Source organism: Podarcis filfolensis, assembly GCF_964270895.1.
Source record: "Podarcis filfolensis genome assembly, chromosome: 1".
Lineage (NCBI taxonomy): Eukaryota > Metazoa > Chordata > Lepidosauria > Squamata > Lacertidae > Podarcis > Podarcis filfolensis.
The window spans coordinates 113,416,411-113,437,493 of NC_139604.1; the positions used below are offsets into that span (position 1 = coordinate 113,416,411).

The 21,083-nt window shown below is 41.8% G+C and overlaps 1 protein-coding gene across 1 annotated transcript; it reads right to left on the reverse strand.

The window, feature by feature from the left end:
- Positions 1-128: 128 nt before the first annotated feature.
- On the reverse strand, positions 129-19,275 carry GPR68 (G protein-coupled receptor 68). The gene is made up of 2 exons (XM_083618863.1): positions 19,148-19,275; positions 129-2,767 (listed from the first exon to the last, which is right to left on the reverse strand). The coding sequence occupies exon 2, from the start codon at positions 2,654-2,656 to the stop codon at positions 1,553-1,555; it is 1,104 nt and encodes a 367-aa protein (XP_083474989.1). The 5' UTR covers positions 2,657-2,767; positions 19,148-19,275; the 3' UTR covers positions 129-1,552.
- Positions 19,276-21,083: the final 1,808 nt, after the last annotated feature.

The window sequence follows — 21,083 nt, forward strand, 5'->3', positions numbered from 1 at the left end:
CAGATCAACATACTAACTTTTTCCATGGTTTGCAAAAAAAAAAAAAAAAGGATTAAGGGCCTTTCTCTTGCTGCATTAATGCAATGATTTAGCTGCTCATTTCCCCCTTGAAGAGTAGTGATATGAACCATTTCAGAACTTTTTTAATGCACAGATTGATAGACAAGACATCCCATATATAGGTTGCACTTTTAAATGTGATTATATTCCACCTCTTAAACTAAATGATCATTTGAATATCATGCTTTGGTCATCTGTCAAATAATGCTTCACTCCATTCAGATTTCTTAAAACAATACCGGAACACTAATACATTTATTTCCACAAGTCCTGTCTTCAGATAGAATATTTTACAGGACTGAGTCAGCAATATGCATAGGATGTATGATTAGTCACTTTGTATAATTAGCCTGCTCTAGAGTAAAGCTCTAAATGACTTTAAAGGAACTAAGGAATTCCCCAAGTAGAATGAAGAATATCAGCGTAGGGAAACCAAAATGGTTGTTTAGAACTTAGGGACCCACTGACACAGAACAGACTATAGACAAAAGCACCATACACATTGGCACTATATACAAAAGCATTGGCAACGACCAGAATTGGCACATTGGCAACGACCAGAAAAAGAGCCCTTGAAATTGTGTGCATCTAGTACTTAACACCTAGACACCTAGCCTATATAAAACCAAACAGTTCTCCCATGTGTTGGGGAGGATTCCCCACTATAGGGACATACCACATGTGGTGGGAGTGTCCAAAAATAGAAAGGTTCTGGGGAAATGTATTTACAGAAATATCTTTGATTACAAGTCAGACAGTCCTCATGACCCCAGAACTGGATCCTCTTAACTTGTATAGTCATTATATGTTGCGAATTAGAAACAAAGAAAACATAATTTAACCACTGCCTGAACAACTGTTGCCAGGAAATGGAAATTATTACAGCTATTAACTATGGAAAAGCTGACACAAAAATTAAAAGTAGCAAGGGTTCAAATTGAAATACAACAATTTTTAAGCAGTCTGGTATGATTTTATTGGCTACACAAATAATGAAGCATGTGGTACCCATGGTTTACAGCACAGTCTGGTGTGCATTAAGTACTCCTCCCCCCCCACACACCTTCCCTCCTCCCTGCCCTATCCTATAAATTTTAATTGTTATTGATACAAAATACCTTTAACTTGTGGTCATCAATCTAAGCAATACATGATACTATAAATCATATCATATCTGTAATAATTGTAATAATTTTGGTATATACCCTTAGACACAACTTTGTTAATATATTCAGAAATGCTTATCTGAGTGTTTATTGTTTTAATTTTATGAAATTGTTGCATATCATATGCTCTGATGTTAACAAAGGTATATCTCAATGCAACCAAAACATATTAAAGCTGAAAATGAATGAAAACTATGTTACAAAAAAAAAGAATATCAGCATAGTGCAGTTGATTGCCTTTTTGAACTATTGTCCCTCTTTGCAAGATATAATAATTCCTATACATCTATACTCCAAAAAGGGAAGTGAGCAAATGTACAGAGACGTTAGATCACTCCTTCCTTTGGTAAAGTGCTGATAGATGTTTCTTCCACTTCACGAGCATGTAACTTAGTTAACAACTCTGGGTCCAGCTCAGCCTGCTCCCGGATTTTTTTTACAGTTTCTGGAGTACTCATTGCGTAGGATTCCTTGGTTTCTGTCTGTATACATCGTAGGCACTTTAAACAAGTGTCTCCTAATTTTGCAAAATACTGATAGGTACTCTCACTTGAAAAGCAGTACAATATTGGGTCTGCAACACAATTAAAAGTAGTCAACAAAAGTGTAATGTGGTACAAGTTAAAGATGCTGGCAGCAAATTCACAGCTGTTTTCAAAGATGCTGCGTATCAGCAATAGAACATGATATGGTCCGAAGCACACCAAGAAAATGATAATTGTGCTCGACACCAGACGTATAATTTGAATCTTCTTCTTCTTCTGAGTGCCATGGCTCTTGCGGACAACTCGCAGAATGCCATAGTAAGAGAAAATGAGCAGACAAAAGGGAAATAGGAAACCAGCCGTGAAACGGTAATAATTGATGTTGTGTTCCCACGTTTTGATGGGATAATGCTCAAAGCACACCACATGGCTCTCTGAGTCTTTAGTCACTTCACCATGCGTAAAAAGAAGGCAGGAGGTCAGAATTTCCTTGGTCCAGATGGCAATACTCACCACCACAGCAGCCTTCATTGTCCGAAACTGATGGAAGCGAAAAGGATGCACCACAGCCAGGTAACGGTCAATTGAGATGCAGCAGAGGAAGGCAACGCTGATGTAAATATTTTCATACAAGACAATGCCACAAATTTTGCATAAGAGTTCATTGTAGGTCCAGTTGTCATGCTGCAAAACATACTGGAGCCAAAAGGGCAGGGAGAAGATGTAAAGCAGATCTGCTATGGTCAAATTGCAAAGGTAGATCCCCAACTCATTCTTGACCTTCACCTGCAAGTAGGCATAGTACAACGAGAGACAGTTGGCTGGGAGTCCTACCACAAAGACAAGGACATATATCACAGGTGATAATGTCTGGTGTATGGTGTGATCAATGGTGCAATTCAGAGTATTATTGTTGTCTGCGATGTCCTCGGAAAAGTTATCCATCTTCTGCAAAGAGTGACCACGGAAGCCCCAGCAAGGCAGGCATAATTTTAATCGTCTGTCATTTCATTCTTTCTACATTTTCTTCATACCAGTGTCAGTACTTGTGAACACCTGCATGGGGGGAAACAAAGCACAATAACATTCTTTGAATGAAATGCACCAACAATAATACCTAGAATATTGTTCATAAACATTTGTAATTCTACGACATTAAATAATCTTGTTTAGCTTTCTCTTGATTTCAAGCATGGAAAAGTAAAGGATAAATAAGGAAAACATAATTGTTACAGATCTGGGAGTCACTAAATCCACCACAAACTATAGTTTATCCAACTAGTATTGGCAGTTACCAGTTATGCATATACTGGTAATTCAGAGCAGCAGCACTTTGTGATTACCTACAGTATTTTCTGATTGAAGAGCTATGCCTAGAGTACTGAGGCCCCTTTAAGAATTGTTAAAAGTCTGTTAGAATCTTCCCAGATCAAAATACAGATTCATTTATTATTATTATTATTATTATTATTATTATTATTATTATTATTATCATTATTATTATCATCATCATCATCATCATCATCATTAATCAATCTCAGGGCAATTGACAGGATAAAAATACAAAATAAAACCACAACATATATAAAAACAAAAACAAAACAATAACCCCCAACACCCCTCATGAATAATAAAGATTGAAAATGAGTAACTAATCAAGAAACCAAAGTAAGCTATTCTTTCTTTCAACATGCTCGACTAAAATAGTATTAAACAGCAGGAAAGTACATCTTCTATTAATTGCAGACGTGCCACAACAGATTTAGTTCAGTGCTAAACACATTTGGAGGCCCCTGTTTAGTTTGATTATACATCTGAATCCAGTAATATGTCTTTTGATAGCAATAACTCTTATGAGAAGCAATTTACTGAAACATGAAGTACATATCTTCAGAATGCATATGTTATAAATGCATCTATAACATTAAAGTTGATGTCAGAGAAAAAAACAGAACTGATTTTATTATACAACAAAATTCCCTTCTATGAAAATCTAAGACAATTTCTGCGTTTGGCAGGGCCCCTAGAGTCTGTGGATCCCTGTGTATCCTGGCCTTTGCATCCTGGCCACCACTGATGTAGAAGTCCCCTGAAGTTAGGAATAAATTCCTCTTTTTACCTTCCTAGCAAACGATTGCAGTACTGATATATTCAACTGCTGTCTTTGAACATTCAGCCAGTAAAAGGCAGCTTGTAGCATCCTTAGATCTGCCTTTGTAGAAACAAACTTGGGTGCAAATGCGTTGGTTCAAAGGGATGCAAAAATACTGAACAATGTCATTTCTCTGTAGGAGGCTGCATCCATTGTTTAACACACTGGCAAGCAGGAAGATAAGCTCAGTCTTTTCAGAGTTCCAGTGTCAGGAAATGGCCATTAAGAGTAAGGGAGTGTTACACAGCATCCTCAGCGGAATAATATTCAAGCACAATCTAAGACTAGGATACCTTCAAATCAGACTGACTACTATAATATTCTGCTAGCTTCATGTCACAATAATAATTCTCACTTCTGTACCATGTTGTGACTAGTGCATTTATAAACACCAGCACATTTACCAAGGAGTAAAGGTCAACTGAGCACAGTGGGGCTTGCTTCTCAGTAAACATGCATAGGATTGCTCTGTAAGCCCCATAACCGTTCTGTAACATAACCATCACCCCTATTAAAGCACTGAAAAATAAGCTACAATAACCATGTCAAGGAGGGAAGTGGGATCATGCTTGCTTAATATTATCTGCCATCACACTGCATGTAGCTCCTCTGTAACTGTCCACAGGTTGAGGGCATTCATTCTGCTAAACACATGTATGCTGTCCCTATGAATGTAAACCCTGACAAGCGTTGCTAGAGCATCAGTGCACAGCGGTGAGGGAAATGTACGCAGCTCTGTTCTTCTGCTGCATGTGACTATCATTGTGTATTTTGGAAACCTGATTAGGGCAAATATTACTAGCAACTCTCAGTCATATACAGTGGTACCTCTGGTTACGTACTTAATTCGTTCCGGAGGTCCGTTCTTAACCTGAAACTGTTCTTAACCTGAAGCACCGCTTTAGCTAATGGGGCCTCCTCCTGCTGCTGCACCGCTGCTGCACAATTTCTGTTCTCAACCTGAAGCAAAGTTCTTAACCCGAGGTAATATTTCTGGGTTAGCGGAGTCTGTAACCTGAAGCGTATGTAACCTGAAGCGTATCTAACCCGAGGTACCACTGTACTACTTTTTGCTTGTGCTTTTCAGCTTCTTAATGTTCCTACCTGATCTGAAACTGAGTCAAGTCACCATTTCCCCCGTTTCTTCAGGTGGGGAACCAAAATGGGAGAACGCTGAATTCCTAAGGTCACAACCAATCCATGGCATAAATTGTACACTTTCAAAAAATAATCGAGACCCAAATCCAACTTTTTGAACAATTTTCCAAAGTGACTCTGAGAGTAAAAAGGTAAAGGTAAAGGGACCCCTGACCATTAGGTCCGGTTGCGGACAACTCTGATAGTCAATAGCTATAATTTAGGGACGTGGGTGGCGCTGTGGGTTAAACCACAGAGCCTAGGGCTTGCCGATCAAAAGGTCGGCGGTTCGAATCCCCACGACGGGGAGCTCCCGTTGCTGAGTCCCTGCTCCTGCCAACCTAGCAGTTTGAAAGCACGTCAAAGTGCAAGTAGATAATTAGGTACCGCTCCAGCGGGAAGGAAAACGGCGTTTCCGTGCACTGCTCTGGTTCGCCAGAAGCGGCTTAGTCATGCTGGCCACATGACCCAGAAGCTGTATGCCGGCTCCCTTGGCCAATAAAGCGAGATGAGCGCCGCAACCCCAGAGTCGGCCACGACTGGACCTAATGGTCAGGGGTCCCTTTACCTTTACCTTTAGCTATAATTTAGGTTATTCTGAGTGAGTCTTTTTAAAGCAGTTGGACTTAGGTTAGTAGCAAATAACCTAAGTTCCACTGGTTTCAATGGGGCAGCTTTGACAAATGTCTTCTTGATTGGGATCAAAGTGTCCAGTATTGCCAGCAATGGCTTGTTCCTGGCAAGAAAAGGACCAGAGCATGTGAAGGAAAGGAGGAGCCCTCCTCTGCTTTCCCTGTTCCAGGTTCCAGGTTCCTAAAGAGAGAAAAATTTCTAAGCTTCATGGTGGCTTCCATGAATAGGAACTACATCCTTTGGCGTTGAAATTGACCCCAACATATTTCAAAATAATTACATAACTGTGTGTGTTTCATTAAACTAATCTGAAAACGATGACTTTAAACACTACTGCAATGATTAAATGAAACATAAACAAGAGGCTAATTAGTCATCCCCCCAAAATGTTATATTACTCATTACATCTACTAAGAGACTGAACTGTTGGCACTTGGAATTTCCCTTGTCTGTTCAGCTTCCTTTTCCAGGTATCATACTATTTATATGACAGTTCTGACTGTGAATGGTAGGACAGTATTTTTGCACTCAACTTCTCAGAATGTATAAAGCAGACTTGGGGTATAGCCCTACAATACCACACTGCAACTCCAATCATATTTCCTGTTTCCAATCTTTCCCTGCTGTTATGAACTGTGTTGAATGGACAGTTTGCGAGTACAGCTAAAACAAAATAATGAGGATCACCAAAGCCAACGGAATTACACGGCAAATGAGGCAAACAGCAGTGAGGACAAAGAAGAAGAAAGTGACACAGAGAATGCAGCATATTGTATGAGTGCCCCCCCCATAACTTACTTGCTTGCATTAAAATTGCTACTTTACAAACAAATATTGAACTTGGATAATATTTAGTGCAACTGTAGTAAAAGCTTGCTCTCCTATTGGATAGGCAGTATGTGTTCTGGTTGGTGTTGGACTTTGAAGAGTCCTCATTTTGCCATGAAGGTTGCTGCATAGCCTTCAACCTGTGACTGTCAGATAAGATATACAAGGAGTCAGGACCAAAAATATGACATTATAGATACTATTGACTATAGTATAACGTTATTTCAATAAATCTTCCTAATTTTTTGGGTGTTTATTTCCACCACCAGCACCCCATGAGCATTAACAAATCTTTAAAATCCAAAGAAAATTAAGTTTTCTTTTAGAAAACAATAAACCCTGAACCTGAACGTTACTAGGCACAGCTTCAAAGGCTGGATGTTGTGCTCCTAACATGCAATTAAATAACCAATGCTCAACAGGAAACCAACTAAAAAGAGAACTGGGCGCATGCCAACAAGCACTGAACCACCTCAGCAAAGAGATAATCGTCAACAAGTTACCTCCCATCAAATTCATTTAAGGATAAGCAGCTTGAATAATGCACAACCAAAGGGTTGCAAAACTTCACAAATTGTGTAAGTTTAGGAAGGTCTTTTTTTGTATATTGAGACAGAAAGGTAAGAGTAAGCAGCAACTAAATCCATTGCTGCAGGGTTTTAAAAAATGCATTTATCTTACATCATGTGTAGATCTTCGATAGAATCAAAAGTTTTAATGCAAAAATCACACAAACATGTTATTCCTTCATTTCCACCTTACAACTTCTATGTATATATTTGAGTTTTTAAAAAATAAAATAAGATAGCAGCATTGCATCCTGGTCCACACCAGGGTGACAAAAACACAGTAGGAGTAAGAATGTTAGAACTGCTTCTTCTTTGGCGATCACTCGGAGCCGAGTAAGATTGTCTTCCATAAACACGGTTTAACAATGAGTCCGTAAGTGACTGTGGAGGCCAATTTTGGATCCACACGTCCTTCCACAGTGGGGACATTGGTTTCTGGGCGGGAGTTGATCACGGTGTGGTTTTGCCAAGCGTGCCTTCCTCCTAGCACGTTTCTCCCTTGCGTCCTGAGTTTGAGTGTCTTCAAAGCCCATGACACCTTTGGTAAAGGCTGTTCTCCAACTGGAGCGCTCACAGGCCAGTGTTTCCCACTTGCGTGTCGAGGTCCCCAGGGCCACCCCAATAACTCACATATCACACAGAATTTTTTGTTTAAGATTTTTGGCGTAATTTTGGCCACAACTTTATTAAAATACAAAAATGTGAGTGGTTGCTTAGGCATTGGTTGCGACTATCTGCCCCCACCATGGGGGCAGACTGACATTCCGCACGCTGCGAAAGTCAGAAAAGGGAAATACACTTGGGGGGTAGCGACGGAGCAGGGAACCTGCCCTCAGCCCTCCCCAAATGCAACCAGGAGCTCATTGCTATGGCCCGAGCCCCCTTGACAGAGTGGACAAGCAATAGTTAGCCCCCAATTCCTTTAACGGAATCCCTTGCAGCAGCAGCATTAGAGGGGCAGGCACAGCCAATCCATGCCCCTCAACCAACCAAACCATAAACCAATGCCTAACCGCAACCTTACAAGTTGTGATGATTTGCTACGCAGTAGGCAAAAACCAAATGGCCCCAGCCAATCAGCCAGATGGACAAAATTCCTACCGGGCCCCTGCCCCAAGAGCAGATGACCCCATGACAGGCATAGCAAGGTCAAAGCGAACAACCCTAATTCTAGGGAGGGGGGGACGGGCAATCCGATGCACAGGCGAAAAGAGGAAGCCCTAGCCTCGTGCAATGAGTTTTAGCATTTCTGGCTGTCAATCAACAAATGGCAACATTAACTTCTTCCCAACAACAAGGGAAGCCCCAATCGCATCAGTGGCCAACGATCAATTAGCCCGCCCCCAACTTTGGAGTGTCCTGGCTGCCCCCACCGCAATACGTGCTCTCCATGAAGGAGAACACGCTTTGCCAGTGTTTATACTTTGAAGGGAATCAACCCAAGGAAGGCCACAGGGCCAGATGGGGTAGCTGGAAGGGTATTGAGAGACTGTGCAGATCAACTAGCAGGAGTTTTCACTGGGATTTTAAATCGATCCCTAGCCCAGGCTATTGTTCCATCCTGCCTAAAGTCCTCTATTATCGTTCCAATAGCAAAAAAACCTAACCCGGAAGATCTGAATGACTTTCGTCCAGTAGCACTCACACCTATAATCATGAAGTGCTTTGAAAAGCTGGTACGAAATCATGTCATTGCCTGCCTACCAGAGGGACTGGACACATTCCAATTTGCTTATAAAACGAAAAGATCGACAGAGGACGCTGTGGTGATTGCCCTCCATGCCGTCCTTGCACATTTGGAGCAGCGGGGGGGTTATGCCAGACTGCTTTTTTTAGATTTCAGCTCGGCATTTAATACCATTCTACCACAACGTCTGATGTCTAAACTGGAAGATCTGGGGCTTCCGTTATCACTTCGTGGGTGGATACTGGACTTTTTGTCAGACCGCCTGATGTCTAAACTGGAAGATCTGGGGCTTCCGTTATCACTTCGTGGGTGGATACTGGACTTTTTGTCAGACCGCCCCCAGAGGGTTCGGTTGGGCCCTTATACCTCTAATATGCTTAAGACTAACATAGGAACACCACAGAGATGCGTACTCAGTCCGCTCCTTTATATTCTCTATACGTACGATTGTGTCGCTGCTCACCCTAGTAATAGGGTTGTCAAATTTGCAGATGACACAACCGTGATTGGGCTCATCCCTGAAAGGGAGGGTGAAACGGATTATAGAGATGAGGTGGAGCGGCTGACAAAGTGGTGCAGAGCTAACAACTTGCTCATAAATACAAGGAAGACAAAGGAGCTTGTGGTGGACTTCAGGAGACAGAAGAGCAATATCCAGCCACTTTTGATTGATGGGGTCTGTGTGGAGAGGGTAACAACGTTCAGATTTTTGGGGATTGAATTACAAGAGGATCTGTCCTGGAGTGTCAACACAAGGGGGCTTGTGAAGAAGGCGCAGCAGAGACTGTACTTTTTGAGAATTCTAAGGAAAAACCATCTTCCGCAGAAACTGCTGCTTGCCTTCTATCACTGTGCCATTGAGAGCGTGCTCACTTATGGCTTATGTGTGTGGTACGGAAGCTGTACTACCCAGGACAGGATGGGGTTGTGCAGAGTTGTTAAGGCAGCAGAGAGCATTGTTGGCTGCCCACTCTCCACCTTAGAGCAGATTTATGCCACAAGGTGCCATAGGAAGGCACTGGACATAGTAAAAGATCCATCGCATCCTGGTCACTGTCTCTTCGAGCTCCTGCCGTCGGGACGGAGATACAGGACGATGAAGACAAGAACGAGCCGTCTTAAGAACAGCTTCTTCTCCAGAGCGATCTCGGCCCTGAATGGGAAGCCTGGACTTTGAAAGTCATCTAATCTTCCTTGCTGTACTATACTGTATTGTTTTAATTAGTGTTTTTATGGAGCAGTCAAGTAATTTCGTTGTCCCTGAGAGGGGGCAATGACAATAAAGATATTATTATTATTATTATTATTATTATTATTATTATTATTATACTACATTTTTTTAGATTTGCCTTGAGACAGTCTTAGAACTGCGGACCACCATCAACAACTAAAAGCATATTGAAATGTTTTTGGGTGTGCAGTTTTGTTTATGGATGTTGACAGTGCAGAGCCCAGACTCTCAATCATGTTAGATCCGTTTGGTGGTGCCACTTGTGTGACCCAGCACTTCCAAGGTACCTAAATGTGAAGGGCCCCTATTTTGTTATGGTGCCATCTTGAGAAGAACTCCTGAGGTATTCTGGAAGGATCCACTACTGTTCTGAAGAAGCTACAACACACTGGCTAATATGGGAGGTAGCTCAAGATAACCATGAGACAGCAAAAACTGCAGAAAAAAAATAGCAGGGGCAATTAGAATAAGATCCATTATTTGATTATTGATGTAAACCCCCAGGAAATTTTTACCTCTATCTTCAGTACATTGTATTTTATTTTATTGCTATGGCTAGCGGCTGATGCAAATAAATATTCTTCTGATCTGATCTGATCTGGGAGGTAGCCAAAGGAAAATTACCTGCAGAAAAGAAGACTGGTCATTAGGCAACCTGCCTACAGTCAAATGGAAATAATTTGAGTCCATTTGTATCGTGTCCTGTGAAAACGAAGTATTTAATGGGAGTTCCCTTTAGTCTGTTTCCTCCAGATCCAGATGCTATTGTGTTTAACCAAATCATTTCCTCTCAGCTCAATTCTGCACCAACAGATGTAATACTGCTGGCAATTTGTAATGTGAACCATGGATTAAGTCCAAATATAGCTAGCAAACAAAACCAGAAAAAGCTCTTTAAGTGAATGCTGCCCGCCAATTCTGCCTAAACAAACAAGACCAAGATTGCAGCTGCGTAAGAGGTATGTATTTTAGCTCTCAGTGTTTGACACAATTGTGACTATGTTTGCTCACACAACAACTTCGGAAGAGCCTGTTGCTATTTTCCCCATTTTACAGAGGAGGAACTGAAACTGTTCCAAGTGGCTTCCCCAAGGCCACACACTTCGCTTATTGGGGGAAATGGCATTTTTACCTTTGATGCTAGGTAGTCAGCTGTTGGTGGTATGAAACTGGTGTTGGGTCTCAGGCAAAGAAAGACAATAAACCCTCTTAGTTCAGATGGGGCTTTATGCAATAGGAAGTGAGAGATATTAAAACAGTAATTGGGTGGGAGAAAAAAGCATTCCAGAAACCTGTTTGCAAAGTAGCTATATTAGCAGAAACTTGAACTAAAAGGTTGGTTTTGTTATTTTCTAGAAGCTACTTTCTACGTCTTCTGTTTGTGCTCTTCCGTCTTTTCTTTCTTTTTTTTTTTAAAAAAAACCCATTCTTAATAAATATCATAACATTTGACTGTTGGGGTCTTGGGCACAGCTGTCAACTTTTCCCTTTTCTTGCGAGGAATCCTATTCGGAATAAGGGAATTTCCCTTAAAAAAAGGGGAACGTTGACAGCTATGGTCTTGGGTGTATTTGTGTGAAAATTCTCAGGGTTATCCCAACCTCTCACATGCCTAGTTACTTGGTTCATGTGTGTGTGACTGGGATTTGAGAGGGAAAAGCAAGTAATTTGGACTCTGGGGAGGGACAGGTAAGCTGGTTGCCATCTCTGCTTCCCCTTGTAAATATTTGCCTCTCATTGCAGGTTAGGGGAGGGAGCATGCTTCGTCTACTTGGCAGCCTACTTAATCTTTGCCACAACTGACCCCCCTAGATTAGGAGTCATGGAAGAAATGGACCAAAAGGTTCTCTCCTCCCACCCCGCTGCTTCTGTTACTGCCAGGCAGGAAAGAGGGGCGTAGTCTACCACATTGATCATCGAAGACCTCCAGCACTTGGCATCTCGTTAGGTACCAGGGGCCTTCAGCACTGACACCTGCCAGCTGGCTGGGTCTGTGAGTCATCCTTTAAACATCTCAGAGCTTGAGCTGGGAGTGGCAATTATATCTCTATAGAAAGTCTGCATAATTTGGAAATATCTCTGGTTTGCTCCCCTGGTGTGTGTGTGTGTGTGTGTGTGTTCATTCCGTGGCATAAATGAAATAAGCAACAAAAGGTCTTTCAAATGCCCAGCAGTTGGAAGCAACTCTGCAACCTCCCTGCCCACATTGTTTGCCCACATAAGCTCCTCCATTCTTGTTCCCATTGCTGCTTTTAGTCTCTTTTCTCTGAGGCCATCGAAAGCATACGCATACTATGCCACACAACCCGGTAACTTTCCTAGAGCAGTATTTTAGAATCAAGAATGCACAAACACAAGCAATCTCCTCTGGGTTTAAGATTTAATGTCTCAAAGAGGTACACTGCCTCCCCCAAATCAGATAAGAACGTAAGATTAACGTCATTAAAGAGCTTAAGAAATTCAAAAAATCTGCTTGATTTTTCATCTGGTAGGACGTGGTTCTCCCTCCTTCCCAATTATCAGCAGCTCAGTCAACCTGCACAAGCGCTACGGTAAATCATCCGAGAAAAGAGATTATGTTCATAAACAAACATCCAATGATGAAGATCATTTTTCCCTCCTGATAAAAGCCTCACATACAGAAGCCTTTCACCAAAAGGAAATTGCTCCTCAGGCTGTAACTTAGGAACATTGATGCTGTATTAAAGGTCAGTTAGTCTGAAAAGGTGCTGCTGAATCCAGACGTTTTGAACACTATCACCTAAGATGAACTTTACCATCCAAATATATGTTGGGAATTAATCGTCCTTTGGCTTACCTTTCCCAGCTCTAAGGTAACTGTTCTGATACAGGTCAATCAGAATTAGATATGGTGCCCTAAATATGGACATGTCCAGACCCTCCAAGTGTCCCTATTTTCCAGAGACAGTCCCAGAATTACAGAAGTCCTGGTTTCTGATTTGATCCTGGAATGTTCCGCTTTTCCTTAGAACGTCCCCTTATTTTCATCAGAGAAATGTTGGAAGAGACATCTCTATTTTCAATGGAGAATGTTGGAGGGTATGGTGTTATGCCGCCCCCAAGCCAAGGAGATAAATAACTATACAACCTTTGCAAGACATCTGAAGGCAGTCCTGTATAGGGAAGTTTTTTAAAAATTTAATGTTTTATTATGTTTTTGTATGTTGGAAGCCACCCATTGGACAACCCCCAGGTTCTAGCACTGTGAGAGGGGTAAAACATCTCTCAATCTACTTTATCTACACCATGCTTAATTTTGTACATCTCTATGTTACACTCCTGCTCATCTTTCCCCCGCCTTCTTTCTAAAAGGCATTTGATTATTTGGCCTCTCATAAGAAGCAGGACATGTTCTCCAACAGCACGGCCTGTACACCTTGCAGCAACCTCTTTTAATACAGCTAACCACTTTCCAGAGCCACATTGGGGACAGAGGACTTTGGAAGACTGCCATTGCGTTGCCCTGGGTGGGACAAGGCACAGACAGCAGCCACGCTTTGAGTTGCTGGACAGCAACAAAATGTCCCAGAGTTCTATTACATTTTCAGTGAGATATTTAGGTATACTTCTGACACAAGCATGCTTGTGCTGGCCTTGTGTCAACCGATGTTTGTTCCTTAAGAGAACAAACGTAGATGACTAATTATTTTCCTGACTGGTCCTAGCCTGTCTGATTCAGCTTTAAGGATCTGTTGCAAAATGGCAGTTAGCAAAGCTCAGACGAAGGGCAGCAGGAAACCTAAAGGTGCATCATAACACCCACAACAGATATACAGAACTATGGGAGGCAGCATTTTCCAGAGAAAAGCAAATTCAGATATAAAAGGCTACTGAAACAGTTGACTGGGCTTCCATTCATAACAACTGCTAAATAGCCGAAGAGTTACATGAAAATACACAGAATAGTGGGCATGGTTTGTTTTGAATAGAATAAGGGGGTAAAAATTAAAATACTGCGAGGAAGGGAAATCATAGGATGACCAACTTTCATCTCACATCAACAGGTAATTTATCCTCATTCTGTGCTCCTCAATTTGAGTTGAGTTGGATCATGCATCATGTCTGTATTATCAGGATGTGACCCTTTAATCTTCAGTCTCAACTTGAAAGCTGTCACTACCCTGACTACTTCTGTCAATATAGGCATATGATGTACCAGCTGTGACCTCACCTGGACTGCACTAGGTTTGCTGGAGCTTTTGATGAGAGATTTTGTCCAAAGCTTTTTGGAAGTCTAAGTACACAATGTCTGCTACTACAGGGATGGGGGAACCTTTGGTCCTCTAGAAGTTGCTGGGCTATAACTCCCTTAATCCCTGACCACTGGCCATGCCGAGTCCAACAACATCTGGAAGGGCACAGGTTTCTCATTACCGGTCTATCAGATCACTCCTCTCTCCACATGGTTATTGACACATTCCAAGAACTCTAAATGGCTGGCAAGACAGAACCTACCTTCGCGGAAGCCATGTTGATTCTTCTTCAGTAAGACTTGCACATTTAATAATTTACTATAAATTCTGGAAAGCTGCTTGTCCCTTTTTTATGCATTCAGACACCTCTTAAGAGATCGTAACCAAATTTTGCATGATAGTTCCTGAGATTAAGCATTGATTTTAACTGCTGGTTTCAAACTGCACTGATGTTTTGGTTTCTTCGAATTTCTGAGCAATACTAGGTATGAGGGTGCTAGGTTTATATGTAATAATGTCGTCCACCATTTTTTCTATAATTAAGGCAACTGGCCTATAATTCCCTGCATTGGCCCCCTAGACCCATGTTAGAAATTGGCAAAAAAATTGTGTTTCTTAATAGTTCTGAAGAAAATATCTTAATAGGTCCTGCTTTGACCCTTCATGCCAAGTTCCACTGATTAAAATTTATTTTTCTTTGCCACTATTACAGATAAAGGAACCCTCACTTCCACCACGTACAGTAACCTAAAGTAAAAATAATAATCAGAGAGATGGTATTTTTTGTTTTGTTTAATGGTTCCAGTGCTGCAGTAATAAGGATAGGTTTTGGATCGGAAAAGGTTGGTTTCTGCTGCTCATGGAAACGTTCACATTTGTATTCTAACGTTGCAACATATTTTTAGTCACTAATTGGAGATGTGCCTGGGAAATTGAAAGGATGTGTCTGGGATTGTGTTGAGAAAGCTAAGCTGCGGCATTACATAGCCAATAATGGAAGTCTAGGCCTGCATTGTAACTCCCATTCTTGGCTGTATACGTTCTCACAAGAGATAACTGACTCCTTCATCTATGTACAGACCCAGAGCTCTCGCCATCTTGAGGACTGGACACTTTTTTCTGAACTTGCCACTCCTCCTAGCTGGGCTAGATTTAGGTGTAGGCAACCTAGTGCTGGCCTTGGGGTTCCTATAACAGATTATCTACTCAACAGTCCATTCAACAGCTGAAACCTGTAATGCAAATAGTTCATCTTGACTTGTATGTGGCCAGCACTGCATTGTTTTTGAAACTGTTCTGATTCTGATTTAATGGGGAATAGTGCAACATTGATTGCAATCATATTCATAGGTGTTTAAATTTATTGTCTTAGATGAAAGCGAAAAACCATGCCCACAAATTGTGGAAAGATAATGAAATGGGCTCAGGATGCAATTTTAAAAAAATAAAGTTATTCAAAAAGTGAGCAGACTGAGGAGGACCAAAGACATGCCCTGCTTGGTGTACCATTTGATCCAAGGGTGGTCTAACACCATGGCAGTAGTATGTCTCCTCCAGGCATTTTTAGGTAGGACTCTGCACCAGATATCTGGCTCAAACTCTCTGTGGTTGGAGGGGAAAGCGAGTACTTGGCTGGTCAGTTTGGCCCATCAAAACTAGTTTCTTTAAATTTATTTTAATTTAATGTATTTTATTAATGCTTAAACTGTTCCAGTATTCATAAGAAGAACAAAATTCCTCAGTACTGCCCATGGGACCTTCCCTATCTATTGCCTCTTAATTCAGCAGACAATATAAAATTTCAGATTTTATACATAAAAGCACTTTTGTGTAGCAGAATCATAGAATCTTAGAGTTGGAAGAGACCCAAAGGGTCCGACCTCATGCAATGCAGGAATCTCAGCTAATAAATCCATGACAGATGGACATCCAACCTCTGGCTAAAAACCTTAAAGGAAGGAGAGTCCACCACCTCTCGTGGAAGTCTGTTCCACTGCTGAACAGCTCTTACAGTCAGAAAGTTTTTGCGAATGTTTAGTCAGAATCTCCTTTCTTGCAACTTGAAGCCATTGGTTTGAGTCCTACCCTCCAGAGCAGAAGAAAATTCTCCTCCATGTGACAGCCCTTCAGATATTTGAAGATGGCCATCAAGAAGGCATGTAAAATACCTGTAGATAGTCTCTTTTTTTTAAGGATACGAATACCACACCTTTCCACAAGGTGACTTAATACCAAAACAATACAGTTTTAAAAATGCAGCACATCCAACAATAATGCAAAACCCATTAGCAGTAGTCACTACAGTAAGAATCAGCTAGGGAATATGTACAGCTGATTGTCTTTTATTCCAAAATCCCTCTGCAGCAGCAGAGTTTTAACCTGATGTCTCGCCCACACTAATGAAGGAGCTAATAGCCCTTACGGCTTCTGTACAACAGCCAGAAGGGTCCTTAGGCTCTTAGTAAATACAGACACTGCTACTTAAGGATGGAACTCAACTGTTTATTTTAATAAAAAAACACAACTGAGGCCTAGAGACTCTAACACGAGTCAGCTACCTTATCAAATACATTAATATCCAAACTGCCACCAGGAGTTCTTCCCATGCTGCTCCTAGAAAGCAAATATTGCCTCCTGAGGTGACAAAACTCTTCACTTAACTCCTGTATGAAATGATTGCGCATTGGGGCGATGTAGTGGCAAGAACAGTGGACATTGTGATGCTGGACTTGTCCTCCATTTATTGAAACAGGAGCAGGAGCTTCTGCTTGTAAAGTTGTATGCAGAGAGGACTCCCTACAAACGATTGAGACCCCAGCAAATAAAGGGTTCCCAATTACACACAACACCCCGGGTTCTCAAATGTTTTTAGACTCCAGTTTCCTTCGTCTCTGACTGTTGCCCTTGCAGGCTGAGGAAGATGGAGGTTTGCAATCCAAGACTATCTGGAGACTGAAGGTTGAAGAAAGCTGGCGCAGAGCTGGGGAACCTGTGACTCTCTATTGTTGGATTGTGCGGCCCATCATCCCTGACCATCATCCGTGCCGATGGGAACTGGAGTCACAGAGAACCCTCTGTACATACAGCTGTGCACCCGGGGCTCCCCTACACACATGTATGTAAGTCATGGAAGGAGTCTGTCACCGATGCTGCTTCTTCCCCTGCCCCCCACCCCAAAGTGAGCTCATTTAACCTGACATACGTGCATCTCACATACATCCTGCTGCAAACACATTGACTTGAGAGGCCACAGTTTCCTGTTGCCTGGTCCCCACAGTATACCTAAGTGTGGCAAAAATAGAAGGGCAAAAAATCTTCTCACGCAATTAGGCCCACGGGCTGTTTGCACAATATTTCTGACACGCAATTATTTTTTCCTTGAGGAAATGTGTCACATCTGGAACAGCCCTTGGACGGGAGCTAAAGGAGAGGGAAACAATAGTAATTTTGAACCGGGGAGACAACAGGCAAAGCTTATAGTATTGAGCTGGCCAAGGTCTATTCTCGGCTTGATGGAACAAAGGGCAAATAAATAAACGCCTCCAAGTCTCTCATTGAGGGTGTTGTGGTGGAAATTGGACTGAAAGAGGAATCTGACTGGAAAGGCGAAAGAGGTTTTGGTAAGCTATGTGGGGAAGGGTGTTCCCCATGCAGTGAAATCCCACAAATATGGCTCAGAGACTTGAGCACATATTGGGCCAGCCATGGCAATGCTGAAGGTGACAAAGCACAAGTTTAAAATAAGCAGCAAATAAAAATTGTGCTGCTGCTCGAAATAGAGAAACCAACACTCAGTCTCAAGGTTTCTCGGGATTAACCTGTGGCCAAAAAATTAAAAATGGCTTCTTTGGTGATGAGTCTATGTGTTTTGAGATATGGCACCAGCCCCATAGACCAATAATACTATGCTGGGTGGAAGGAATGACTGAAGTCAGGGCTATAATTGCTGCCTTAGGCAAAAATTAATTTTGCTGCTCCTGGTCTTGTTTATTTGAGGGGAGCGGTTTCTTCAAGGTTTCCCCAGTTATAGCTCTCTTTCCATACTCCTTAAGTGACCGACAACGGGAAGAATGGTGGTGGAATTGGGAACTGACACCTTGGGGAGTAAGGCACACCAGTTCACAGGCCCAGACAGCTATCCCAAAAGTCAGGGATGGGGTGTTGTGCATATTTCTCAGTTCCTGATTTTTCAAAGCAGTTTGGCACCCCTGTCTGCCATAAAGTTAAGGAATCTGTCTGGTCTGTGTTTTATGTGTTCCAGTTCACTAGAATTCTAGTCCTGGTTTTACAGAAAGCTGGGGAGCTCTAGAGACAAGACCTGGGAGAAGATGAAAAACTATATTTCTGTAAGGCTTTTCACATGCCTAATGTTTTAGAGTCTATTTCCAATAAAGCAGTTTAGTCACTATCCTGGAGTTAGTTAGCAAACTTGTCTTTTCCTCGGGATATAAAACAGCAGGTAACATTGATAGCAAGTGCTCTTTTGAAGTTCGTACATATATTCATCTTCTAAATGAGTTTTTTACAATACAATCCTATGTATATCTACTTGTAAATAAGTCCCACTGGGCCATATTCCAGGTAAATTAACATGCTACAACCAGATCAGGATAAGAAAACCAGTTACATCTTTTCTTACAACCTATTTAAGTACTTTATTCATCCTCACCGAATGTCACAAACCAGCTTAGTTATTTCAGAGAACTCTTAACCACAGTCACTTCTCTTTCCTTTAAAACGTCAGGAACAGCTATTTAGATGTTCCGCTTCCCCAACCCTTAAAAAAACTTTTCAGATATAAGAGCATTAAAGCACAATCCTACACATATCTATCCAGAAGGATGTTCCAATAGTTTCCAGCGTGGCTTACTCCCAGGTAAGTGTGTGCAGGCTTAATAAATTGACGAGAACAAGATATACTGCCTAGCTTTCCTGCTGACCCATTTTCATAGCTACTTATTAACATAAAGAGAGGCAAGGCTCACCTGTAGGAAAGGACCCTCTAGTCAGGGACAGTTGTGAAGGTTCACTGCCTGAGCAGCAGCACGGAGCTTCTGCCTCTCTTGCTTGGACTGCAGCTCTTGTCTGACTCACCTCTTCCCAGCTCAGAGCTAAGCTGTCAGTGAGACTGAAACGGAGGAGGAGGAGCAGCTTAGCTGCTGCTCTTGTCATTGAGATTTTTTGTGTCTTCTTTTGGTGTAGTTTTTTTAAAATATAAATTCATTTTATAATGTACCATATATAAAGCAGAGGCAACAATTATCCATTCTTGTCATTATGGAGAGCACAAGAGGCGCTCTCACGGGATCAGACTGAAGGCCCATTGAGTTCATCTTCCTGTTTCTCACAGGGGCCAACGTGCAGGCGAGACGTGAGGCCTTTCTCACTGTTCCTCCCTGGCATCTGGCCAACGGTGGCAGGCTGCCTCTGAAGCTGATGCTCTAACCAAGGACACAACTGACATGTGTGGGGAGACCATATCCCCCATTAAAATGCCTAATTTTTTTACACATCTTCCATAAATTGTGTGTTATGTGAGGAAATGCTTCCGATTTGATGGCACAGAGTTCCAATTTTATCGGAGGGGTGCAGAAGTTATCTACATTCACTTTTCTCTACACCATGGGGTGCAAATTTATAGGCCGTTCACTGGGTATTAGTGTTCTTTTTTCTTAATTATAGTTATTAAAAGCCCAAATCCTGCCCCCTTTGCATTTCTACCCTTCCTTTCTTCTGTCATGACCTGAGGGATAGCTTAGTGGGTAGGGCGTCAGACTCTTCACCTCAGGGTTGTGGGTTCAAGCCCAACGTTGGGTGAAATATTCCTGCATTGCAGGGGGCTGGACTAGATTATTTTTGTGGTCCCGTCCAACTCTACAAATCATTCTATGACACCTAACATGTGGTTCCCACAGAGTCATTCCCCTATCCAGACACAGACCTGCTTAGCTTCAGAAAGCTACTGGCCTCATATACCTCCAGCTCATACCCCAGGATCAAATGTGTTAAGTCTTTCCCCAGCAGGGACTTCTACCCCCTTCAGAATTTTAGTTATGCATTTGTACACTTTTTGTAATTCTGCAATATCTTTTTTGCATTCCAGTCATTTATTTAAAATATTTATACCATCACCTTTAAATAACATGGGAATATTGTTTTGCCTTTTTTCATTCACAGACAGTACACACAGACCTTAATTTAATAAAACCAGAAAGCTTGCCAACTGCTGTTTCTATTGATAAGGTTGCTAATACAATCAAGGGGGGAAACAGTTGTACGACGGTAGAAAAAAAAATGGCAGGGAGAGAAAAGGGAAAAGCTTCAGCTAAAACATGCTACAATTTACAGGGAGAAAAATGTGGCTATTAAAATACTGACTTCTTATCAATATTTGCTTCAGACCACGAAATTGGCCCCCATTTAGCAATGTATTTTAAATTCACAGATTACGATTTTCTTCCCCTTAAACCCATCTTACTTGTAAGGCCAAGAGGATGGATGGATTGCTCCTGGCTCCTCCCGCTTTGCTGGACAGTTGAAGAGACTTGTAGTGGGTGGGATCAGGAGTGGGGAGGGAGCTTATAATAACCCCAGACCTATGCAATGTGTCAGAGGAGTAGAAAGAGGTCCTAATGTTATGACTAATAGCTTATAGTTTGTGTATTATTATGTGCAAACTGCTGGGTTCCCTCCACAAACGTTGCAGTTCTCCTGATGCAACATGCTTCCCCATCTTTCCTTCCACATGCAGCTCCTGAAAATCTGCACCCAGGGGTTGGGAAAACCTCCAGAGCAGATACCCACTTGCCCAACTTTGGAGAAGGACCATGATAATTTAAGACATTCCCCCATTAAATTGCTGTCTCCTCTCCTCGTCTGTGCTGAAATAGTATTTGGGAACATGAAATATGGATTATTTGC